Raw genomic sequence first — 24,931 nt, 5'->3', positions numbered from 1 at the left:
TTCAGCACAGTCCTTCCTTCCTGTGCATGGAGTATGAGGCAGACATTGACTGTATTGTAGAGAGGACGCATTTTTTTCCAGAGTTCCAGTTTTCTGTAGCAGCAAAAGCTGATGGGGAAATTAGGTTTTTCTCTATTGATATCATATTGGTAACCACCCTTGGAAGCCATGCCAGGACTGTGCCTGCCTGGCTGCTCTGCACTACCTAAGGCACACTGGCTACTCTTTTGAAAACTGCCACAGCACTGTCTTGCTCTTGTTGGGATCATCTGGGACCCAGGTCACTCAGGTACCAGCATTTATAGCCACCTCTGCTGAGAAATACTTCAGGGGTTTTGAGGAGGCCTGTTTTGGAGGCTGCCAGTGGCTGCAGTGATTGATCCTGTGTAAGAGCAGCCCTGGATGTTGCTGACAGCTCTGTGGCTGTTCTGGGCTTGGTCTCAGACCAAAGGGTCTTTAGCCCAGCCGGTCCCTGTCTCCCCCTGCAATCCTGCTGTGCCTCCAGGCAGGCAGTGATATGAGAGATTTGCTCTCTGATTCCTCAACTGCTTGCTGGCTGCAGAAGAGGAGGAAGACTCAGGAACTTGTGTGTGCATTTACTGATAATTTATTAATTATATATTTATTATGCCTTTATTTCCGGTGTGTGCTCACTGTGCCTGCAGGCAGTAGGGTGTGGTGTGGTATGGTGAGAGGGCTGTACTGCAACCCTGCATGTGGCTGTGGCTTGTTGTGCTCTCCTGAGCTCTGTAGCAAAACCGCAGAGCTGCTCAGACAACACTGTGAACCTAAGCTGGAGCCCAGGTTTCATCCTTCTCTCTCTCCTAACACACAAGAAGAGATCTCCATTCTTCTCTGACAGGGCTCTGTCAGTAAGGGGAATAATGAGCATTTGTTCCCTTCCCTCTTCTGCCTATCTCACTGCACCTTTCCATCTCTATAGGTCATAGAAATAGAGAAGAGCTTTGTGAACATGGTCCCTACCAAGGTGGAGATCACACTCTGCAAAGCCAGCCCTGGCTCCTGGGCTATGCTGGAGCTGCCCCAAAGCAGGCTGAACCGCTGTGGTGAGCAGGAGAAAGAGGCTGCCAGTGCAGAGGAGCTCGGGGCAGAGTCCGGGGAAGACTCTGATGACAGCTTGAGCTGGTCGGAGGAAGAAGATGAACTGAACCCGGGAACACCACTGACAGCAACTGACAGTCAAGTACTTAAGGAGCTGAGCAGTGAAGGCTCATGAACTGATGGGGAGCCTTGGTATCAGCTCCAGAGGAGCAAAGCCAGCACAGCTGTGCAGGCTGGAGCACACCCTTGTCCGCCAGTGAGAAGTGGCAAGTAATAAAAACCCAGAGCAAAGGTTATACTCTGAATTTTCTGATAGACAGACTCTTAGGAATTGTGTCAGAACCCTTCCACTTGTCTCTCCCTCTCCTATGTTCGGCTGTGGCAGAACAGTGGGAGAATCCCTGTTGTCTGCACCTCGGGCAGCCTATGCCTGTGCCACTTTTCCCTGGGGCCGGGTATTCATAGCCTGGCGTTCTGCCTGACCGTGGCTTTTCTGAGGGGTGCAAAGACCCAGGGCAGCAGCGTAACCTGAGCTTGAGACCTCAGCCCACCCCACTCCCTCCAGAGTGGAGAAGCCAGATCCGGGAAGTGTGTGGAGGGGAGATGGCGACTGTGTCACGAGGGAAATGTCATCGCTGGCCACAGCTCCAGCGGTGACTTGGACGTCCTCCTCCTAAAGACCTTTAGACGTGAAACTGCCGGAGAGCGAGAGGTCGATACCGACCAAGGGAGAGGGAGGGGGAGGGCAACGCATACATTTGCCTACTCTACTAAAATATCGATACTTGATAACAGGAGCGGGCAGTCACTCCAGCTCGCTCTCCGCCGCACTTGCGGGCTATCCCCGCCCGGTCCCTCCTGTACAACCATTCCCTTGGGCAGAGCCGCGCTGCGCATCCCGAGGCCCCGCTCTCCCTCCGCGGCGCCCCCTTTGGCGGGGCCCTCCGGAGACGAAGAGGAGGGGGGAACAGACTGCGCGTGCGCGCGGCTGCGGCAGGGGCGGGGCCGGGGTGCTGCCGGGTTTGGGATCTGCTGCCGCTTCGGGTGCGGCGGCCGCCGGCAGCGCGGGAGGTGAGAGCGGGGCTGAGGGGAGTTCGTGGGGATGAGGAGAGGATTGGAGGCGCGAGAGCTGAGTGCAGAGCTGGCGGGGCAGGAGGGGCGGCAGGGCCGCTGTGTGGAGGCGGGCGCTGCCCCGGGCTCCTCCGTGTGCGGCGGCGCGGCCTGCGGCAGGCCCTGAGGTGAATTGAGCTGCGGTGGCTGCGGGCCTGGCGGCGAGGGAGCGACCTCCGGCGGGGCCCCGGCCACCCTGCGTGTCTGTTCCTGCTCAGCGTTGCCGCTGGGCGGAGGCGCGGGCGGAGGTCGTGGCAGGCGGTGCTCTGGAGAGGAAGATCCTCCGCGTCCGCTGCCGCCACCCTCGCTGTCAGCGGGGCTGTGGCCTGGGGCCGGTGGCGGCATTTCCCTGCCTGGGAGCTGCGGCGGTCGCGATTTCCGTCTCGGAGGGGCCTGTTCGCGCTCTGCCCGTGGCTCCTCCGCACCTGTCCTGCTGGGGAAGTGGCCGACTCTAGAGGAGGGAAGGGTGAACTTGGGTGTAGTCAACCCCCAGCCGTGGGACGTCTTGTTTTCTTGCTTTCGAGAGGTTGGTGAAGGTGGAATGCAGGTCCCAGCTCCTGCACTGCACGGTGTTTGTGGAGCCGGATGTGGTCATCCAGAGATGCTGGAGGAGCAGGGGAAGGGGTCTGGTTTGTGACAAGTTTTTCTCTGGTCCCGTTTCTCACTCAGGGATGTGTGGGAAGCAGGAATGGCCCAGTGAACATTTTGTTCCCTCTTCCTCGGCGTCCAAAGGCTGGACATTCTGAAGTTAGGCTGATGCTGGGACAACTTTCAGACAATCTCTGCTTCCTGCGGATATAAGAAGAGGTTGCATTTGATGAATTAGCCTCTTCTAAAGGTGGAGCGGGGAGAGTGGAATTTCTATTACAGGGGTATGTAAGAGTAGTTGTATTTGATCTTCTCTCTAAAAACCGACAAATTGTTGTCTTGGGAAGAGTGGTGCAAGGTAGTAGCCTAAAATATTCTGAGTGCTGAGGGGTTTCAGGAGTCGTTTAGCAGACACTTACAGAGCTCTCTTTCATCAGCTTAACTGTTCTCTTGTTGTGTACCATAAACTTGCAGTGTTTGTAACATCATGTACAGGAGGAAACCCAAGTTTAATACTGTGTAGCTTTTGATTATGGCAGGATACATGTCACGTTCGTATTCTAGGGATTCAAATCTCTGCTGAAGTCCTAGTTTTCAGTTCCTGCAGGATTGGTTGTGCAGCTAGACCTTGATGTGTTATTTCACAGCGGTGCAGTTATTTAGCAAGTTTGTTTCTAATGCCTGTTGGAAGTATTTAATATCAGATAACTGATTTTGGATTGATAGAATTTAAAGTCATTGTTTGGTCACTAGTACCACTGCTGTACTATAAAATTTGGAGTATGGGTGTTTATGCACTGAGATTTATGTGGTTGAGGTCCCCTCATGCAGACCACTTCTTTTTCACACTCATTTCCTATGAAATAGTGTTTGCATTGTAAAGCTTCTGTGTTTCATTCCTGAAAAAAAAAATCAAAATCTTTAAATCAATAAGCCAATGTCAGCCTAATTTGACAGGGGTCAAGGTTTTAAAAACATTATATGAAAGGGAATGGGTGTTTTCTTTTATTTCTTTGAAACAACTTTTTTTACCAGAAGGGGAAGGGCCTTTCTAGGATTCACACAGAGGAAACAAGCAGTGGGAACTGAGCTCTTGTTAGGTCTCAGTAATATGTGCATGGGAGCTGAAGCACCAGGTGGAGCTCTGCAGAGAGTTTCCCTGATCACATGGAGCTCTGGGTCATGGACTGACTGCACGATTTGTGCCCTGTGTCTGAAAGCAGACTTGCCACTCTACTGTCACTCTGACTGTTGATGTGTTTTCTTTCTCTTGCAGGTAAATGGCAGGACAGAAAGCAGTGTGAAAACTTTGAAAGACACTGAGAAGTCCAAGTAGGTCACTCATTGCTGAAGGGCACTAGGGATAAGGTCTACTATTTAAATTTTTTTGTATTTCTTGGCATGCATCCTGAAAGTTTGGCACATGTGCATTCATTCAGCAGTTGCCTAAAACAATGGCAAGTAAGCTGAACTGTTATGGAAGAGTAACACAGTCTTGGTTATATTGCTAAGAGCCCTTTTCCCTGTCAGATCTGGTGGCTAAGGTGCACACATGAAAAATCTTAACTCCTTTTCCTGGGTGAGGATGGTAGGATATACTTTGAACTACCTTATCCACCCAATTAATTGTTGGACATTTCTGCCTGACTTCATTTATTCGGCAGAGTGAATCATCTCTGATCTGGCTTTTGTTACTGAAAGATGAACAATTAAGTTGTTTAGATTTCTTAACATCTGCTTCTGTTTGCTACTGATAAAGCAGCATCAAACTTAGGAGCCTGTGAAGCAAGGAGGGATTGATCAAAGGTGGTGGCTGAACAGAGTGACACAGCTCAGTACAGGTGATTTTGGCTTAACTCCTAGGGTGTTTCCTCTCATTCTTGGCCAAAATGACTCCCTTTCCAGACTGAAAAGAGATAATGGAAGACCTGACAAACTATGAAAATGGCATTATCAAAGAGCAATATCAAAGCTAATATCCATCTAACAAAGAGGCATCAGTTGTTAACGTAGCAAGGGTAGAGACATATTCTGCTAAGCTTTGCTAAGAATTCTTCAAAGTACAAGAAGTATAAAAAGTAAAAATCTAGAAAAACCCTGAAGAATTCAGATTCATGTTTCCTTACTGTTTTCTGTCACTGTTTTCTCCCTTCTCTCAGCAAACAGGGAACTTTCCTTCAGAAGTATTAAAAGGAAGATCTAGGGTTTTTTCTCTGCTACACAAAAATGTTGATGGAACATAGTCATCCTGTGATTTCACTTCTGATATCTGTGGGGAGGAGGGGTGGAATCCCAGTGGTGAATTTCACCAGCAGATGTCCAGCTGGGTTATAGCAGAGCAAGCTACGTTAATGATACCAGAAAATATGTAATTAGGTCAGAAGGGGAGCAGTGCTCCAGACAATGTTTCTACACGTCCATTGAAATCATGCACATTCCAGTGGAAGTGCCAAGTATGCAGGTAGGGAAGGCAAGCTTTGCAGCATCTTCTCAGAAGGAAACTAACCCAAACAGGAATGCCAGTTTTCTAATTCAAAGGCACTGATGGACAAGGTAGAACTAGCTCTCATCTACGTATTTTTGAGCAACACTTCTTTTTGGGGTGATTTGGTTTTGGTTATTTTTTTTCTTAGTTCTTTGAAAATTAATCCCATTCTGCTGTAACTGCTGGAACTCTTTCTGTTCTTAGGATCTTCCACCTTAACTATAGCAAAAGTCCTTTCTCTGGCACAGCTTAGCAACCAGAATTACCTTGGACTTTCTGCTCTCTCTCTTGCTAACCTTTAAGCCTGGTTTTCAAGCTTGTGTCCAGTTTTTTGTTTCTAAATTCTAAGTCTTGTTTTTGATCTGTTGGCATGTTAATCTGTATTTTCTCTTTTTTTAGTTCTTGTAAATTGTTGTACTTTGTGTTCTCTCTCAGGTTTTCCCCAAAAATTCTTTCACAGCTCATAAAAAAAAATAACCCAAACAAACCATAAACCAGTTTTCCTGATCTTGGTAATGTTTGTTGGTAATTTTATTTTTGGAGAATATTTTTTTTTCAGCATATATTTATATTCAGATAGCATGCAATGACAAGTTCAAGGCTCCTTGAGAAATAAAAAGATTTTTCAATGCAAATTTGAACCCCAGCTTCTTTTGAGAGTTTTATTGCTAGGCAAATTGTTTACAAGATAAAAAAATAGATGTAGAGTCTTTATACATTATCAACAAAGTGATAATTGGAATTGGCAGAAAATGCCTGATGGAGGTAATATTATTCACTTGGTTGTGGTTTAAATTAAAAAAACACAACCTTTGTCTTCCATATGTAAATCTTTAACCAAACTACACCTTCTCACAGCATACAGGTTTCTGCAGTATAGGAGCTTCTTTCCACTCTTTTTTGTTTTGTTGTGTGTTTCAGTACTAAATTGTGTACCTTGGTGTGTATTTGTTTTTATTACATATGCCCCTCTATTCCTTCAGCTAAGACAGCCTACTTTAAAGGATTCCTTCAGAGAAACATACTTAAAAGCTTACTAGCTCCTTTACCTTTATGTGTAGTTTATACTTATCCTGATCCTTTGCAATATTTGCATAGAGTTATTTCCTATTGTAAGTGTTGCTCTTCTAAAATCCAAGCCTTGGTCAGGTAATTCAGGATACTAATGTTCTGAAAGAGAATTTGTATTGCAGACTTTTTTGTTACCTTACTATTTACTGTTCTCTGAATTGAAAGGTCTAATGACCTCCTGAAAAAAAACCAACCAACAAGATAATCTTTGTATAACACACTTTTAGACATTTTAAATCAGGGTGAGTCAAGCTATTTTAGCTGCTGATAGTACAGGATACATTGGGCTTTGTAGTTTACCAGTAATGTAAAACTACTTGTATTGTCTTACAGTATTGGTGTGATGACCCTCCAGATATCAGTGCCTGGTGTGTGCAGGTAGGGGTGCAATTCTGGGATACCCTGTGTATTTATTTTTGTTTATTTTAGAAACTAGGAACTGGGCATATAAAAGGCTTCCTGTATCTTGTTCTTCATGAGGCTTCTGTTTCTATAGTTTGGTTTTTATTGCATGTACACAACTAATTTACTTCTGCTGTCTCTGTGAGGTCACTTGCTAGTGACTGTGATCTGTTGCACAGTTAGTTCATTTGGAAAAAACCTTTTGCTCTGAAGTTGTTGATCACCATTAAGGTTTCTGGCATTACATCCTCTAGCAGTTCAGTGATAAGAAGTAAAAGCAGGATTAAGCTTAAAACCTGTTCTTTGTCCTGATAGTACTTCAGAAGCAGTAGCAGCTTATGGTGTTTCCCTTCCATGATTCATTGCCACCACATCACTGGCTTGGTTGTACCAACACAGCTGATCATGGTACTACTCTGTAAACTGGATGAAACAAGTCCTCACCCTTTTTCAGTGTGGTGTGGTCACAGCTGAGGAGGTGGGAAGGAGAAACAGGGTTTGGAAATATCTGAAGGCTGCTAGAGAAACCTTAGCAGTGTCTTAAAACAGGTAGTGGTCTGCTGTACAGGAAGAGCAGTGGTAGGGCTGAGGATGGTGCATTACTGTTGGGTCTCCAGATAGAACAGTGTTACAGTACTAAAATATGCTGTCACTGTTTGCTTGTTGTGTTCAGAAATATTATCTTGTAATGTATGCTGCCAGTAGCAATCTTCAAACTCTATTCATAATTTAAAGCAAAAAATGTTAATTTTCTAATGTTTTAAGTAATTTTACATTTAAAAATCTTTTTTTTCCCTTTTATGTGCCCCTAGGCCTATTAAATGAAAAACTTGGTGCTGCCAGCTTTTTCTGGTCAGTGCTGTTCTTCATTTTACTGCTTACCTTTACAGTATGTGGTTGCATGCACATCTCTCTTTACATTTGACTGGAGTCTTGAAATGGGATGACTGATTTTTTTTGATGTATGGTGAAACTCACATGCATGCTTTTCTGCCAAAAAGCAAAAGTACTCTTCAGATTTCATTTCAGGTGATGGATGTTTGTTTAGAAATGTAATTCCTGACACTTTGAAAAAGAATAAACTGCTTCTGCATCTTCGTTCTGCTTGTTTTCCTACCCATTTCCTGCAAATGTCCAATGTCCTGATGGGTCTTCCTGGTGCTTCCCACCGATTGTTTTTTCATAGTGTGTCTGTATATACACTGTTGCTTCCTTACACACTTGTATGTTGTAGCGACTACAGCTGATGTTACCAGTTGGCTGTTGCAGTTTCATGCCAAAGATTAAAGTAGTCTATTTTCACTTAGTACAGAAGAATCATGTGTTCCCAGTGGGAAGACAACAGTATGTAGATACAGATACTTAGTAAAAAATGACAGAATTGAGGCTTAAATGGTGTTGATCTGTTTGGATAATCTTGAAGAGGAAGTTGGAGGGTGGGGGTTTAATGACTTCTATAAGTGAAGTACTTCACAATTGCTCATTTTCTTGTTCCCTTTGTTATTTTGATGGTGCTGGTGCTGTGTTCTTCATGGAATATGCAATACAGTTACACCCACTATTTGTTTCTTTTGTTTGAAGTAGAGTATTGGCAGCTGGTTGCAAGTTGAGGGTTACTGATAGTACAGTATCTCAAAGGCATTTGGGTGAGAAGGCAGATTCAAGTTCCTTCTTGTTCAGGCTAGCAGTGGAAGCTCCAGCATACAACAGCCTGTAGTTCTTCCATGCTATTCTCAAAGTTTGTGATGTTCATGTGATGAAAGGTTAGAATGAATTGAATTTTAGGCAATGTCTGTTTGATTAGCAAACCTACTCTTCATGTATCAGGAAGGTGATAGGGAAGCCTTTAAGTGTCAAATGTACCAGTTCTCCAGTCTGCCTGGGAAGGCTGTTTGATTGTTCATCTTTTACAGCATGGATTTTTCTAATTCTTGGTATAAGCATTCTTTATTGTAGCTCAAGCCTATTAAGTTCTGCTTGTTCTGTCACTGATTAGTGAGAATATTCTGCTCTTCAGAAAAATTCTTCATGTACTCTTATCTGAATACTATGGCTATATTTCAAATAATAGCTTCTTTTATTTGTGCTACTTTCTAAACCTTTTAATTGGTGTCCTCTAAATAATGCTGTTTCTTGAGGTCTGATTGATTCTGAATTGAGTGAATTATGGTAGTAGTCAGCAGCCCAGTACCTTGGTTTATTTTGTAATTTTTTGACCTCTCTGTGGTAAACTGTTTAGGCAATAGATTATATAGATAAAAAGTGTGATTCTTGGAGGTCTAAGGACTTGTCCCTTTGCCTGTGGGAAGCTGCCTGACAGTAAGGCAAGACTGTGGGAATTTGGCTAATTTGTACTTACATGGTTGGAACGCAGCCAGTTGTCACTGAGCTCTCAACTCACTGGATCTCCATTTCACTGTTGTCTTTATAGCCTGTGAGCTCTTCATAATGGCTTCTGAGACACTGAGTGTGTCTAGTTGTGACAAGAAATTTTTAGCCATTTTAAAAACACTTGTTAAAACTTACCTTTAAAATTACCATCATGCCTTTCTTAACTTTTTTCCTTGCTTCGTGCAGGACTTTGTTTCTTGGTGAAGGATGCAGACTATAAAGTGCGTAGTTGTCGGAGATGGTGCTGTGGGAAAAACTTGTCTTCTCATCAGCTATACCACAAATGCATTCCCAGAGGAATATATCCCTACTGTCTTTGACAACTACAGTGCCCAAATGACTGTTGATGGCCGGACAGTTAGCCTGAATCTCTGGGACACAGCAGGCCAGGAGGAATATGACCGCCTGCGCACGCTTTCCTATCCTCAGACCAATGTATTTGTCATCTGTTTCTCCATTGGGAGCCCCTCTTCCTATGCAAATGTGAGGCACAAATGGCATCCTGAAGTTTCTCACCACTGTCCAAATGTTCCCATTCTTTTAGTGGGCACGAAGAGAGACTTGAGAAATGACCTGGAAACAGTTAAAAAGTTAAAAGAGCAAAGCTTGGCTCCCACTACCCCACAGCAGGGAACTTCGCTGGCTAAACAAATTGGAGCAGTCAAATACTTGGAGTGCTCAGCATTGAATCAGGAGGGTGTTCGTGAGGTGTTTGCTGAAGCTGTGCGTGCAGTTCTGTATCCTGTGACCAAGAAGAACACAAGAAAATGTATCTTATTATAGTTACCTTGGGTGATGGATGTTTGAAGTTGAATGTCAACTTGGATCTTGTAGGGCTTTTGATGAGTTAAATTTAAGATTTGCATCTTGCACTAACAGCTCTAAGCAGAAATGTTTTATGCAATGAATATTCTTGTAGTCTTACTGCTTCAGGGAAACTGAAACAACAGTTTTGTTTTGTTTTGTTTTTTTCCAGCTGAGAGGTCAAATATTTACTTTATTTCTAAAGTTCCAGTCTTCAGCTTCTCCAGGGATCACTTGGCTTCTGTACTTATTTAGTGGAGGAAAATAAAAGAAGGAACTTCTCTGAAGCCAAACTTCTTTTTTAGATAGCCATCAGTTACTAGATAGTCATCAGTTAGTACATTTGTTAAAAATCACAAATCCAGGTAACTTTTAAGTGTAGCTGCTGCTTTTCCCATCTCTTATTAACAAATTGAATTTGTTTTACAGACAGAAGTCTGGCTATGCAGTTGTTTCAATTTGTCAATGTAAAGCTTGAAACCAATTTGTTTACATGCAAAAATGCCTGCAATATTAGTGAGATTCACCTTATTTATATGAAGATTTTGCAAAAGAGCAAGATGAGCAAGACCTTGGGAACACCTGCAAAGGTTTTATTAGTAGAAGCAGAAGATGCTTTATGCTACTGTAGGGGACTTGGGATAATGGTGAATCACTCATTTGAGTGATTTTCATACTGTTGAATTTTGGGAGGTTGAAGAGTAGTTTATATGCAAGTCTTCTATAAACAGATTTTATTTCACTTTCAGAAGATACTTTGCACCCTGAGAATAAACTTAACCATTACTTTCTTGGACCAACTGAGGCTGTTGGGGTGACACTTGCCAAAACAAGATTTTTAGTGTGATCCCTTCAGTGAATCCTAGAGACTTGATAGCAGCCCGTTTGCTCTTGAGAAATTAATTGGTTTACTTCTTAGTGTTCTTGGGGCCACCACCTAAGAATTTTATAGCATTTTTATGGATTTTTCCTGTATTGTTTTTTCTGGGAGAACACTGACAGAGAATTTGGAAGTTCTGTTTACAGGAACCAGAAACCCTCATTTCCTCCTGGCAACTCGCTGATGGTTTCAGTTAAATTTATAGTGGTCAGCCACTCACTGGCTAGAATTACCTAGGAAGTTTTCTCCTCTCTACTATGTGAACAGTTATTATAAACTCTTTTAACTGAAGTTTTATTTGTGTACTTTTAAAATTTGCTTAGCAGCTCTAGTGAGTGGCAGCTGGATTTTATTTTAGGATGTGCACTGTTCTTTATGTGTGATTTCCAGGCCCAGCTGAGAAATGATCATAAAACCTTGTGTAGACTTGAATTCAGAACTTGATGGTATAAAAGTGGCATGCTTCAGAGATACTTGAGTGAAACCATTGGTGCTGGACTGGGCTTTGTTGTCTGAAGTTGACAGTGCTGTCTTTGTCTAAATGCAGCTTTAACTGATGATTCAGATCTTGCTTTACTGTGATTCCCACACATAGAAAACTTGTACTGGTATCTACCCTGGACAGAAAAAAAAAAAAAACCCCAAAAAGCATTTTAGTGAGATAACAGAAAATATATCAACAGGGTTATTAGTGATCTTCCTTTATCTGAGGTAGACAAAAAACGCTAGGTGAATAGAAATATTTGTATTTGTGCTCTAATTCCCCTCTTAGAAGAGGATGTGCCTTTCCTCAGCTGGTGTAACTATGCTGACACTAACGGCAATTTTTGTATATGTGAGGTGTGTTTTTACTGGTACTGCTTTAGCAAACTGCAACCTATAGGTTAACTGCAGTAAATCCAAATACTGGTATATATGGCTAGTGGACCAACACTGAGTTCTCAGTATTGCCTGATCATAGGCAACACCAAAACACCCATTATGCATCATGTCTAGAAGATGAAGCCTAGAGACTGCATATTTTTCTTCACCAAGTGCCACAGTCTGGAGTGTCTGTGTCTTTTGCACTCATAGAAGTGCTGTTCCACATGTGGCTCCTACCACAGTGCCCTGCAGTCTGTGAGAGTGTATTTCAGTGAGGTAATCTCAACTCACCACATTCTGCCTTTATTTCAGTAGTAGGCCTTTATCTTGGGCTTGATTTGCAAGCAGCAATTAACTCTGTGCCTTATAATCCAAGATTATTTTTGGTAGGTAAATTTCAGCGACTGAGTAAATAGAATTTATCATGTTTAAAATGTATTTATTTAAGCCAGTGCTCATGCGTTTTTAATACTGGTTGGGCCTAAATTGTCTGGTTGCCTTGGTGCAAGCCCTTTGCTACATTCTGAGATGTACTTTGAAAAAGCTTGTGGTATGTTTGAACTGCACTTAAATAGACTTAATTTCTACAACAGACTTTTTTTTCCTGCAAATGTTTGCAATTTCATACTGAACCTACTACTGTTTTAAAAAGTTTTTTTTTACATACTGAAATCTTTTAGTTCTGCATCTTTTGTGGTTATTCCCAACTGGATTACAGTAAATTTGTGGAAAAGAAATCCTGTGAGCAAGTATTATTGCATGCACCTCCCCTGGTTTTGAAGGCTCGCAGAGCAGCCATCCTGGTGTTAACTGGAAGAGAGAACGGTGAGATAAAATTCAGCTACTTAACCAATTTTTTTGAATTTATTATGTTATTATTTGCATTATGCTAGAACACCAATAAAGTGTTCTGATTTACTTAATAGTTGGATTGCACAACAGTACTGAGGAGAATAACACAATAGTGATGAAAATGAACGTGAAAGTGAACTTTGAAAACTGTAAAAAAACTACTTACAGACTTTGGAGTACCTCATTAATAATTATTTATATGCCTTGTGCTTCTGTTGCTTTCTGCCAGGAGCAAAAATCCTGCAGGCTTACAACTGGTTTCCTCCAGCCTCTGCTTTTAATTGAATGAGCTTCAGGAGTCCATGGATCCAACTAGTTTTTCCATTCAGTGGGCATTTTCAGTTTGTGATTTCCCTACTTTTTTTTTTTTTCCCTCTGTAGTTGATGCATTTTATTGTAAGTAGTTTTGTGCATCAGTCTACAATATATTTCCTTCTTACATTTTTTTTTGGGTGCAGGTAACAAAGTCAGACTTCCCACAGTCCCACAGCTGTACTTTGTTTGGTTTTGGGAGTTCAGAAAACCTGGGTATGGATTTCCCAAACTGTTAAGTTTCCTTGGCTTATCACTGTATAGAAATGCAGTGTGTATTTCTTGATTCACAGAAGAGACTTTCTATGAAGAGACCAATTTTAATCTTTCAGTTTGTGAATGATCTCTGGAATAGTGTTTTTCAAATACAGCTGAAGCCACCCACAGAGAGCTGGGCAGTTCAGGAATTCTGTGTCCAAAGGATCTTGAGGTGCGCTTAGATGTGTAAGCGCTTTCTCCCGTTTACAGCTATTTCTATGAAATTTAAATTAGAAGAGCCTCACTGTGCTTTTGTCTCTTGAGTATTTAACGTTTGCTCTGTAGAAATCTCAGTGCTGCTTGGGCTGGTGCCAAGAAGCAAATCTCACTGGGGCACTGACCCCCTGCCTGGGCTGTGGGGAGCGCCCAGCAGCAGTGGAAGCCCAAGACTCTTCAAGTGTGGTACTGATACATACACTGGCAACTTAATTTTATACCATAAAATGATCTGTCTTACTGCTAACGTTTCTGAAGAGTTTTTTTTTAATTATGCAGAATTGTTATAATAAACTTTTCCTCATCTCGCTTGGCTCTTGTATTAATTCATCCTGCCGTTTGTAACGCTCCTGTTTTACACTTAGTTCTTTCCTGTGGAAAGCCAGACCCCCGTTCTTAAATGCAATAAACGATTTTTCGGTGAACGCCGAAGCCTTTGCGCTTCCTTGTGCCGTTGCGTGGTGTGCCCGCGCGGGGCGCTGTGAGCCGAACCGGGATGGGGTGGGGGGGGGGAGCCTCTTCCTCCGATCGTGGCCCGCCCCGCGTTCCGGTTCCGGGTCGGCGTCGTTGCGATGTCAGATTCGGAGAGCGAGGAGGAGGTGGATGGCGGCCGCACCGAGCCCTTCTCTCTGGCCGGGTTTCTCTTCGGCAACATCAATGAGGCGGGGCAGCTGGAGGGGGACAGCGTCCTCGACAAGGTAGAGCGGTGTCGGTCTGGGGAGACGCTTCGGCTCGGCCCATTCGGCGGCTGGAGCTGAGGGATGGGAGAGGAACCCGGGTCCCAGCGGCGCGGCTCTGGGGCTGGCCAGGGAGGACGTGTTGGTGGGGCAGGTTGCAGGATGGGACCGAGCAGGCGGGTCGACCCGGCCTGGCTGGCGGTGCCGGCAGAACCTCCTAGCTGGGATGTGGCTCTGGTCTTTCCAGGAATCCAAGAAGCACCTCGCCGGTTTGGGTGTGCTGGGACTGGGCAACCTGATCACTGAGATCACAGCCAGCGAGGAGGACAGCCCGGAGGCCGATGGAGCCCACCTGGACGAGGAAGGTTGGGAACTTGATTGTCTAAAGTTAAATGGCAGAGGGGCTGCGGAATCAGGTCCCTCACTGGAGAGGAAGAAATGCACCCAGGTCATCTGGGACTGCAAAAAGTATCCTGATGTTATCTGGTCAGAGGTCCTCTGGTGAAAGTCTTGCCTTCTCAAAGTGAATCCTACATTATCTCCTGGTCACTGTTGCACTTGTTCTCTTTGATTTTTGTTAGTTATTTTTCTTTGCTTGTCTCTTCTCCCTCCTAGATGTTTATTCAGTGTTTCCCCCTTTGTTAAACAAGCCTATTTAATGCACAGTGTTATTAGATGCTTGGGTGACATTATGTGTTCTGCACATTATGTGTTGTTCACAGATTGGGGTTTTTTTCTGTTGTATTTTTAAGCTTGTTGAACACTTTCACCGAGTAAGTGAAATGTGTTCCTTGTGCTAAAGTTGGTTACTTACCAGGGGAAATTCAGAGCTCCTGGAGCTTTTAGTTGGAATGAGGGAAAATAATACTCTAGGAAAAGGAACTATAGGAAAGAATGTAGATAGTGAAGTCAGAAACTAATATAGATACTAGGATAAAGTTTTCTGTGGCTGCATTTCTTTTCTTTTTTTTCAGGCTGGATTAAGAGCACAGAAGATGCTGTTGATTATTCAGATATTAATGAAGTGGCAGAAGATGACAGCCGTAGGTATAAGCAGGCAATGGGCAGCCTGCAGCCAATGCGAAGACCAGGTAAATGAGATTAGTGTTACAGCTCTAGCTGGAGAAGGTTCTCTGGGGCAGTAGGATTTGCCAGCCTCTTATACTGGTGATATTTCTTATACTGGTGAGGCTTTTCATTCCTTGCCTTGAAGCTTTTGTGAAACTGTTCACTGGATGAACCCACCTTGATATCTTCCCTTTTAAAGGAATTAGTTCCTCATTAGAGTTGAAACATACTTAGAAGAGAAACCAGGATATATTGCTCTGGAATCACCTGCAGAGAATACCTGCATATATTTATTTAACCTGTGTTCTTAGGAAGAAGGTTGTGCTGAAGGCTGGGTACTTCTTGGAGATACTCAGAGATAAGGTTCTGATCCCATAGAGAGTTGCTTTGACCTTATAACTCCTATTTTACCCTTGAATTTTTTTACTGAAATTACTTTCTACAGAAGGCACTTCGGTTCTCTCGTCAGATATCCAGAGATAGCTCTCTCATCTAGAAAAGATTTTTTAAACTATGCAGCCTTTCCTTTTCAGTAGCTGCTGGTGCAGATACTAGATCTTTGTATGTTACTTAAAGCTACCTTAGACTTAACCTTTCTGTTGACCTGTTGTGGTTAGTTGGATGTAAAGGGGATTTTGGCTTTTTAACCACATTTTCCTTACTTCTTTAGTGACTTTATTTCTCTGCGAAGTGTGAATAAGGGAAGGTGATAGCAGAACATACATATAATATATATGTGTATATATGTGTATATATATATATATATATATATATAGAGTGCTTCAATCATCTTTCAGGTTGTCTTTTTTCTCTCCTTCCTGCTCTTTCTTAAATTTCAGTCTTACAAATGAGTTTGTGCAGGAAACTGAACTTGTGAGAGTTTTGTGTCTAATTACAAAATAAGAATGGTCTCCTTACTAATAAGAGGATTTAGTCTTCTCATTAGGCTAGAACAGCTGTGAGATAGTATAAATGGGAAGGGTGCCTGGTTTGTCTTTATTGTCTGTTTAATATTCAGTCTTTTCTCCTGACTGATCAGATGAAGATGAAGATGATTACGATGCTGACTGTGAAGATATTGATTCTAAGTTGATGCCACCACCACCACCACCTCCGGTACCTGTAAAGAAAGAAGATGAAAAGGATGCAACTGGCACTGGTGAGTGAGAACTTTCTTCTTCTCTCTGCAATAAGAATGTCTGAAGGAAGCAAACACTGCTGAATAGCAGCTCACTCTGCGGCAAGCACCACGCATCATGAAAATTCGGTCTGCAGACTGCATCTTAAGGTAGGTCTTTGTCCTGATACGCAGTGTTAGAGGATTGTCTAAAATGCAGGATGAAATATTATGTTTCCAGTGGTTGTTAAAATACTGATATTGACAATGAAACTGCTTTTTTATCTCATCCTCTCAGTTGTGGCTGGGAAATTCACCTGGAACGCTTAGGATAAAATGAAAGGTTAAACCAGAATGGTACTCATAACACCTGCAGAAGCTTAATTTTTGCATAACTTGGTATAAACAGTAGATGTGGCGTTATGGGGTTGTACTAGGGGACAGGGAGGAAACCTGTTTGTTTATAAGGTGCTTGTTCTATTGTAGTATCTGAAGATGGAGACGGTATCATTTTGCCCTCCATCATTGCTTCTTCCTCTGCTGCCTCCGACAAGGTGGATTTCAGCAGCAGCTCTGATTCTGAGTCAGAGATGGGACCTCAAGAAGCCAGGCAGGCAGAATCCAAGGAAGGCAAACTCACACTTCCTCTTGCAGGAATCATGCAGCGAGATGCTACCAAACAGTTGCCAAGTGTTACAGAGCTCTTCCCGGAATTTCGACCAGGCAAGGTATAGTAATAGATATGTGAAAGTAACAGAAAATGTAACATGTAAGCCATCTAAATGTGAACTGTATAGTACTAAGGGTATGTAGTAAGTAATTAATTAGGTGTTCTTGCTCACTCAGTACTTTCTTTAGATTTTGTGCACTTCTCTTTCCAGACTGCTTAATATGTAATGCTTTTCCTCCCATTTTTAGGAGCCTCTTAAAAAGTATCATATAAATCAGCTATGAAATCATATTTTTTTGTTTTTTAAGACCATAGTACAGGCCTGTTGATTTTTGGAAGTTGTTTTTTTGATTTAGTAGGGAATACTTATGCCAAACAATTAAAAAAATGATCTGTCGGCTTTCAGGCTTTTCTGGCAAATTCTTGTTCCTCCTTCCATGCTGTCCTGCACATGGTGTGCTCTTCCTAAATAATTTATAATCTGTATACTTTACTTAATCCTTCCTCAAAACTGCTCTCAGTATGGCTCAGAAAGTAGCTCAATACCAAGCTGATTGAAAGAATGAATGTTTTTTGCACAAAGTGAATTCATTGCAAGTAGTTTCCTAAATGCTCCTAAATAGCAAATATAGTCAGTGTATTTCAGTAAGCTGTGGAGTGGAAATGTAGGAGGAAAAGGAGGATAAGCTTAGAGTTGCCAAGCATATAGTTATGCTGGTTGTAAGACAGCATAACATCATTTTATGTGTGCCTTTATCACAGGTTTTGTGTAAGGAAATGTCATGTTTTAAAGAATTAGCTAACCTCTGTCTACTAGAAATCTAGGTGAGGCTCAAGTCACTGGAACTGGCAAAGGTTCAGAAGTAATCTGCAGGAGTTTTGGGAAGAATGATAATGTGAGTGTGGGCAGAGGTTGACAGAGTGGCTGTTTAAACAGTATTCTGTTTACAGGTCAGCATAACAGATTAACAGGGAACATTAATAGGATGTCTCTTTACAAATCTTTGGCTTTAATTTCTCATTCTAAATCTGTTAATATGGGAATAATTCTTTACAAGAGTGCTCTGAGTAACAATTACTGATGCTTGAAAACCAGCAAGCATAATTGTAGAAGAAACAAATTTGTCATTAGTGCTGATTTTGGTGGTATGCAGTATGCATGTAGGGGAACTGCATTACTGTGGAAACAAAAATGAGTGTTCTATTTCTGGACCATGTTTTTCTCTGTTGCTTAAGAAATCTTTGCTTTATATAACTATCTTCTAGCTTTGTCTCTTTTGCTAGTAGTTTTATCAACTCTTCTTCAATCTCAATAGGTTTTTCTGAAGGTTGTGTGTTGTTCAAAATGAAAAAAAATTATTCCCAGGTCATGTCTTACCACATGCCCAATGTGTAAAGCAATCTTTCTTCTCTCTGTTTTGTTTCACTCTATCTGAAATGAAGAATAAATCCTTTTGAAAAGGAAGGATCCATTGAACAGATAAATCCAGAACTTTTTTTGCAAGTATAACAAAGAGCTTGTTGATAGCATACGGGGCTGGAATTTTAGTACTCGCTAAGCTTGATTTTCAGAGTGCTGCCTTTCACTACTGCGTTGTAAGTAAGGGAAAGGCAGACAGGCATTCCACAGTGTTTCTTTTCTCTGATCCTGTTGTTTTTTTCCTGTTCTAGGTGCTGCGTTTCCTGCGTCTCTTTGGCCCTGGAAAGAACGTTCCATCGGTTTGGCGTAGCGCCCGAAGGAAACGCAAGAAGAAACACCGGGAGTTAGCACAAGAAGTGCAGATACAGGAGGGTGAAGTTGTGGTAGAGAGTGGAATGGAAGGAAAATCTCCTTGGGAGTATGAGTTTGCTGCTCCTCCCCCTCCTGAGCAGTGCCTTTCAGATGATGAGGTGGGATATCTGAGACTTAGAGAGGGTCGCCAGCTAGCACTGGGGTTAGTAGTGGATTGGACAGTGACTTTTAGAGTGAAGAGCTTTTCCTCTAAAATAAACCTGGAGGACAGGGTTGGCTTGTATTCCAGCTATGCAGAAGCTCTTCTCCAGATGCTAGTCAGTGACTTCAGGTGATGGCTTCTTACTGAGAAGGTTGCATCCGTGGTACAGGATCAATAGGAGAGCTTATCCTCTTTGTATCAAGAAGAAATCTGTGTGTTCTTGGAAGTCTAATTGCAGAACATTCTTAAGGCAGCTAGTAAGTATGGAAAAGTGCTTCTTAGAAATACTTTTCTCCTCTGAGAATAAGCTGGCAAACTTGGAAGGAAGAAATCTCTATTGACACTTAAATAGACCATCAGGATAATAACTCCCTCCTTTGCTGTGCTTCAGATCACCATGATGGCACCCGTGGAATCGAAGTTTTCCCAGTCAACTGGTGACATAGACAAAGTGACAGACACAAAGCCTAAGGTGGCAGAGTGGCGCTATGGCCCGGCACAGCTCTGGTATGATATGCTGGGGATCCCTGAAGATGGCAGTGGATTTGATTATGGTTTCAAGTTGAAAGAGAAGAAGAAGGAGCAGGAGGTTAAAGGCCACACAGATGAGGGGGTGAGAAGGGAGATGTGTGTGGCTTTGGGGATTGCTGTACAATGAGATCCTGGTGTTGGGCCAGTGAATGGTTGTGCACCGTGCAAAATGAGGGTTTTTTTTTTTTCCTCTTGTAGTTTGAAAGTATAAATTCAATGCAGGTCTTCTAGTAGCTATTCTGTCTTTCCAGGCTGCAGGGTTGATGGATGAAAAGGATGATCTGCTAGCTGATGAGCATTTCCTTATGGTGACACAGCTCCAATGGGAAGATGATGTTATCTGGAATGGAGAAGATGTTAAACACAAAGGGACTAAGACACAACGGGCAAGTTTGGCAGGCTGGCTGCCATCCAGCATGACTAGAAATGCCACTGCATACAATGCACAACAAGGTGATCAGTGGTCTCACATGAATTGTACTTGCTGTAGTTGAACTGAGTTTGCTTGCTTTTGTCTAAGATACTGAACATAATTCTTCCTGTTAGTGAATGACAAAAATCACAAATTTGCTTAGAATTCTTAAACTCACTTTATTTCCAAAAACAAAATATGTCCCTTCTGTTAAAGAAAATACTAATTCTGACATTCTTTACTGCATGTGGGGTAGCAGATGCTCGATCCGTTTGCATGAGTATCAAGCAGTGCTGCACTTTAAATATCTGCCAATGGAATTTTTGTATGTTTTGGTTTTTTTGTTTTTTTTAATTGGAAGAATTGTTTAGAAGTCTTCTGAAGTTTTTCCTGAGCCAATAACAGTACTCTTTTCCTAGATAGGAAGTAACAAGTTACTATACAAGCCTCAGATTTTCCTCTTAAAAACAGATACATTTTAAATTGAAATTGTTTAGTAGAAGGAATGAGGCTGCAAATCACTCCCCATGCCCCGCCCCAAGTGCTTATTTAGGGCAATGCAGTGCTCCCTAACCCTCCCACTCAAGCTAACTGTACTTTTGGTTTCCTTTTCTATAGGTTTGAACCGCAGTGGCTCTTTGCTCAATCCACCAATTCCACTAACACAGAAACCAAATGTAGCAGGCGTCCTAGGCATAGCAAAAGGCAAAGAAAAGCAGCCCCCTGAGCAGCAAGGTAATGAGGATGTCCTTCTTTGACCTTTGAATAGGTGCAAGTGATACATTGTGTTCTGGGTAATAACAGGGTCCTTTTTTGTCAACAAGGTGTGGATTAAAAGGATACTTGTTTGCTTTAAAACCTATTAGGGACCACATTTCTTTCTTGGAGTTTCTCTGTGTTTCAGTGGAGCAAAATCTCGAATCCTTGGTAAAGCTGAGACGTGGGGCTTTGCTTCCTCTTTGCTTCCAAGATGAGTTTTCTTTTGCCTTTAGAAGTCCTGCCTTGGGAAGCTATGAAAGATGGGAAAGGTTGAGGGAATAAGGTGTGGGTAAGAACTCTGAAATGGTTTTCTGCCAAGGTAGTGTGTAAAACTCTTAAGGATTCTGCCTTATGATTGTTGCAGTTGCTGTGGATGAAGACAAGCCCTGGTACTCTATTTTTCCAATTGATAATGAAGAGTTAGTTTATGGACGTTGGGAAGATAATATCATCTGGGATGATCAAGCAATGGAAACCTACTTGGATCCCCCCATCTTAACACTTGATCCAAATGATGAAAACATAATTCTAGGTATGTATATGGCATACAGAAGCTTGACTCAAATGGGAAAAGACAAGTGGAAATGGAAGCAAACATTTATAGTGACACTGCAATGGAAATAACTTGGCTGTGGCAGTACTTAAGGCCTTTCTTTTTTGTGGTTTTTTTTTCTTTAAAGATAATTGGCTAATCATCAAAGGCCTAAGCAGAAGGCAGCAGTATTAGTAACTGTAGTGGTGTAATACACACTTGCAGCTTCAAAGTTAATAACAGGGTAGTAAAAATGAATGTCCTGAAACTTAAATTTAACATAATTAATCTGGCTCTTGGATTGTTTTAGAAGTGGCTGTCTTAATTTTAATTGCATGCATGTTGATTTGAGCAGGGAAGGTAGAGCAGTAAACCACAAACTAGCCCATGCCATTCTCACTATGGCTTTTATTCAAAGCCTGAAGAAGCAGATTCTTTAAGCATTTTTCAGGCTATGGTAATGGCACATGGAGGCAATAAATTAGCATAGTACTTCTCAGCATGTTTTTTGTTGCTGCTGCAAACTTTCTCAGTATTCCTGCAGTTTGGTTTGAATGTACTCCCTGCTTATATTACTGCAGGCTGGAGAGATTTTTGCCTTATTTGGACCACTAAAATCACCACTTTTCTCTTACATCTATGTGTTGCAGCCTTATGTAATTTAAGGATACGTATCTCTTGCTGCACTTTTGTGTGGCCTGGATTGCATTTGCTTCCTCAGGAAAGTGGGTCAGTTCTCAGAATTTCTGTATATATTGATTGGAATGATTTGGTATTAGACAGCAACCTTGAAAATCACTCTGTTTGAGCTTGGTTAAAATAAAAGACAGACAGAGCAGTTTTTTCTTTCAAAGTCTGGAACACACCACAAAACTGCAGATGTTTGTATAAATAGTGACAAAGTAGAGTTCTTATTAAAGTTATTAATTTATATAGAGTGACATGGGTTCTCTTCATGACATTGAGGTAATGTTTACCAAGCCCATGTCATAGGCCCTTTTTCTCATGTGAAAAATCTCAGTTGGAGAATCCATGCTTCACAAATTGCTAACTTTTAAAATTCATACTACTTTCCTGAAATTTTTCAAAAATCCCTTTTGAGTTCAGGTTCATATTTTCTTTGGTTTCATACCCACTTTCACGGGGAAGAAAGATAATTAGTACATGAAATTGGGAAACAGTGTTTTCAGTCCTGTTGATTGCATGTCAACTCTTCAGCTTTGGCAGAATAGATGCTGTTCTTATACATCTATTGCTGTTCTTGAACATCTCTCCTATGAAGAAAGACTGAGAGAACCAGGGCTGTTCAGCATTGAGAAAAGAAGGCTGAGAGGGGATCTTGTTAATGTCTATAAATATCTGAAGGGTGGGTGTCAAGAGGAAGGTGTCAGTTTCTTTTGGTGGTACCCAGTAGTAGGACAGGGAATAATGGGTATGAGCTACAACATAGAAGTTCCACCTCAACATTTCCTGTTTACTGTGAGGGTGACAAGAGCACTGGAACAGGCTGAGAGATTGTGGGGTCTCCTTCTCTGGAGACTTTCAAAACCCTCCTTGATGTGTCCTTGTGTGGCCAGACCTAGGTGATCCTGGTTTGGCAGGGAGGTTGGAGTAGATGATTTTAGAGGTCTCTTCTAAGCCCAACATTCTACAGTTCTATGGTTCTGTGCATTCATTGATTAAATTATTAGTAAATTTCATGTTGAGCATGGGATACCTGAGCAATCCTCACAGTCATCCTCTTCCTACTCAAATCTATTCAATGCTAAAGAAGATACTGTAGAGATTTAAGCATGGAGTTTTTCTGTTTACTGAGCTTGTTTCATATTAACTGTATGGAGGAAAATGGGGAGGAGTGTAGAAGGAGGACACCCCAGAAACTGAACAAAAAGGCTAAAATGTCCAGACCAAGCTCCAGCTCAGTAGTATGTTGTGATGCTGAGAAGGGAACCCTAGGGCAAATTCCTTACAGTATTATTGCTTGTGTTCTTAGAAATTCCTGATGAAAAGGAAGAAATGACTTTGAACTCTCCATCCAAGGAGAACAAGAAAGAATCTTCTCTAAAGAAAAGTCGAATCCTGTTGGGAAAAACTGGTGTCATCAAGGAAGAGCCACAGCAGGTCAGCATAAGCTTTAGCACCTTGCAGGTTGGGAATGACATAGAAGGAGTGATTTTTCTTAATTGTTTTTCTCTGTGTGTTTAAAATTGAATTAGAACATGTCTCAGCCAGAGGTTAAGGATCCCTGGAACCTCTCCAATGATGAGTTTTACTACCCCAAACAGCAGGGACTTCGAGGAACCTTTGGAGGCAACATCATTCAGGTAGTCACAGCAGTGCTGACTATAGAGTTAGAGAGTATCTTGGTAGGAGCTCTTGAGCTGAGATTATTTAGGATTTGTAGAACAACAGAATTTAGTTTACAGCTAGTCATTTAAGTGCTCATGAGAGACATTTTTAATGTTTTTATTTAAAATTATTGGAAAGGAGTTTGAACTAACTTTTCTTGATTTCCCAATCAAACTGAGGTTTAGGTGCTAGATCTTGCAGTTACTATCCTTGCCATGCTTTTGATTGATATCTCTTTCTGTGGTACTCTTCCTGAAGCAATAGTGGGAGGGGAAAAAGTGGTACAAAAAGTCAAGAGGTCAGGCATTTCTTATGCTACTAGTGTGAGTTTTAATCTGGATATTATAAAAATAATTTAGATAATTTAGGTAAATTTTCTTTTAGATAAAAGTAAAGATCTACATGTGGACCTAAGCACTTTTTGTCAAAAGGCAATATATATGATACCAAGTAAATTTCAGTGAACTAGGACTCCTTGTAGCAGACCTAGAAATATTATTAAGACCCTTTTATATAAGGGTTAGATGGGCAGGAGGATGACTTTGGTTTTAAGGTGGTATGAGTCATTCTTAACACACCTTTTCTTCCTTTTCTAGCATTCTATCCCAGCAGTGGAACTTCGTCAGCCATTCTTTCCCACCCATATGGGTCCTATGAAGCTCCGACAATTCCATCGGCCTCCCCTGAAGAAATATTCCTTTGGTGCCTTGTCTCAACCAGGGCCCCATGCAGTGCAGCCTCTCCTGAAGCACATAAAAAAGAAAGCCAAAGTACAGTTATTTTTCCCTGCATCTGACGTTTGCTGTGGCTTCATTTGCACAGCAGATCTGTTTCACATGCTGGCCCCCTAACACTCTCTTTTCACTGGCACAGATGAGAGAGCAGGAGCGTCAGGCTTCTGGCGGGGGTGAAATGTTCTTCATGCGCACACCACAGGATCTGACTGGGAAGGATGGAGATCTCATCCTTGCTGAGTACAGTGAGGAAAATGCCCCTTTAATGATGCAGGTTGGCATGGCAACAAAGATTAAAAATTACTACAAAAGGGTAAGTATGCAGGTTTTCCTATTGGAGAGTGATTTTCTTCTGCCTCTCACTGACTGGTGACTGTACCTTCATTGCACATTGCAGAAACCTGGCAAAGATCCAGGAGCTCCAGACTGTAAATATGGAGAGACTGTTTACTGTCACACTTCTCCATTCCTCGGTTCTCTCCATCCAGGCCAGTTACTACAGGTGAGAAAAGCAAGTATAAGATGACAGAAAAGTTAGTAATAGGCAAAACATTTCATACCCTGTTTATTGAATTTCAAAAAAGCCAGATTAATTTCCAATCTATCTTTTGGTTTTTTTAACTGATAATAATTCAGTTCTTGGCTTTTTTCTTTTTCTTTTTAAATACATCTGTTGTGTGTTTTAATTGTTGCAGAAATTATAGGACTTGCAGGAAGTGACTGCTGCTTTGCTCTGTAAGGACATTAGATATTAGAGATGACTGAGTGGAAGCTCAAAGCTGCATGAATGTTGAGAAGCTCAGTAAATAGGTGTTGGCAGAAAACATGTATTTAGTATGGTCCAGACTGTGTG

General features: G+C 42.0%; 2 protein-coding genes across 11 annotated transcripts in view; both read left to right on the top strand.

The window, feature by feature from the left end:
* The first annotated feature begins 1,966 nt into the window (after positions 1 to 1,966).
* Positions 1,967 to 13,603, top strand: LOC139802657 (rho-related GTP-binding protein RhoG-like). Of its 8 annotated transcripts, none has more exons than XM_071758016.1 (5): positions 1,969 to 2,133; positions 2,842 to 3,044; positions 4,037 to 4,092; positions 6,650 to 6,694; positions 9,296 to 13,603. In XM_071758016.1, exon 5 carries the CDS (start codon positions 9,317 to 9,319, stop codon positions 9,890 to 9,892), a length of 576 nt encoding a protein of 191 aa, XP_071614117.1. In that variant the 5' UTR covers positions 1,969 to 2,133; positions 2,842 to 3,044; positions 4,037 to 4,092; positions 6,650 to 6,694; positions 9,296 to 9,316; the 3' UTR covers positions 9,893 to 13,603. The 8 variants fall into 8 exon arrangements, 6 of the variants coding, with proteins under 6 accessions (XP_071614121.1, XP_071614117.1, XP_071614119.1 ...); XR_011728737.1 differs by lacking the exon at positions 1,969 to 2,133 and adding an exon at positions 2,142 to 2,698; XM_071758018.1 differs by lacking the exon at positions 2,842 to 3,044.
* A 224-nt stretch (positions 13,604 to 13,827) lies between these two features.
* Positions 13,828 to 24,931, top strand: part of TAF1 (TATA-box binding protein associated factor 1) — a 30,494-nt gene continuing 19,390 nt past the window's right edge. For 2 of the 3 annotated variants that reach the window (XM_071758004.1, XM_071758006.1), the window contains exons 1-15: positions 13,836 to 13,993; positions 14,220 to 14,337; positions 14,947 to 15,063; positions 16,080 to 16,199; positions 16,644 to 16,885; positions 18,499 to 18,717; positions 19,153 to 19,374; positions 19,544 to 19,745; positions 20,323 to 20,439; positions 20,828 to 20,995; positions 22,989 to 23,116; positions 23,212 to 23,319; positions 23,941 to 24,114; positions 24,218 to 24,391; positions 24,476 to 24,580. In XM_071758004.1, coding sequence (XP_071614105.1) covers positions 13,868 to 13,993; positions 14,220 to 14,337; positions 14,947 to 15,063; positions 16,080 to 16,199; positions 16,644 to 16,885; positions 18,499 to 18,717; positions 19,153 to 19,374; positions 19,544 to 19,745; positions 20,323 to 20,439; positions 20,828 to 20,995; positions 22,989 to 23,116; positions 23,212 to 23,319; positions 23,941 to 24,114; positions 24,218 to 24,391; positions 24,476 to 24,580 — 2,340 coding nt within the window. In that variant the 5' untranslated portion in view covers positions 13,836 to 13,867. Of the gene's footprint in view, positions 13,994 to 14,219; positions 14,338 to 14,946; positions 15,064 to 16,079; positions 16,200 to 16,643; positions 16,886 to 18,498; positions 18,718 to 19,152; positions 19,375 to 19,543; positions 19,746 to 20,322; positions 20,440 to 20,827; positions 20,996 to 22,988; positions 23,117 to 23,211; positions 23,320 to 23,940; positions 24,115 to 24,217; positions 24,392 to 24,475; positions 24,581 to 24,931 lie in introns of all 3 variants that reach the window. The other variant, XM_071758005.1, reaches the window with a different exon arrangement.

Source organism: Heliangelus exortis, chromosome 14, assembly GCF_036169615.1.
Source record: "Heliangelus exortis chromosome 14, bHelExo1.hap1, whole genome shotgun sequence".
In the NCBI taxonomy this organism is placed as follows: domain Eukaryota; kingdom Metazoa; phylum Chordata; class Aves; order Apodiformes; family Trochilidae; genus Heliangelus; species Heliangelus exortis.
The sequence above is the reverse complement of the archived record's forward strand: the minus strand, read 5'-3'. Positions and strand labels throughout refer to the sequence as shown.

What these genes read in the sequence shown, in the direction of transcription:
- LOC139802657 (XM_071758020.1), top strand. Translation starts at nt 9,317, where the DNA reads ATGCAGACTATAAAGTGCGTAGTTGTCGGAGATGGTGCTGTGGGAAAA.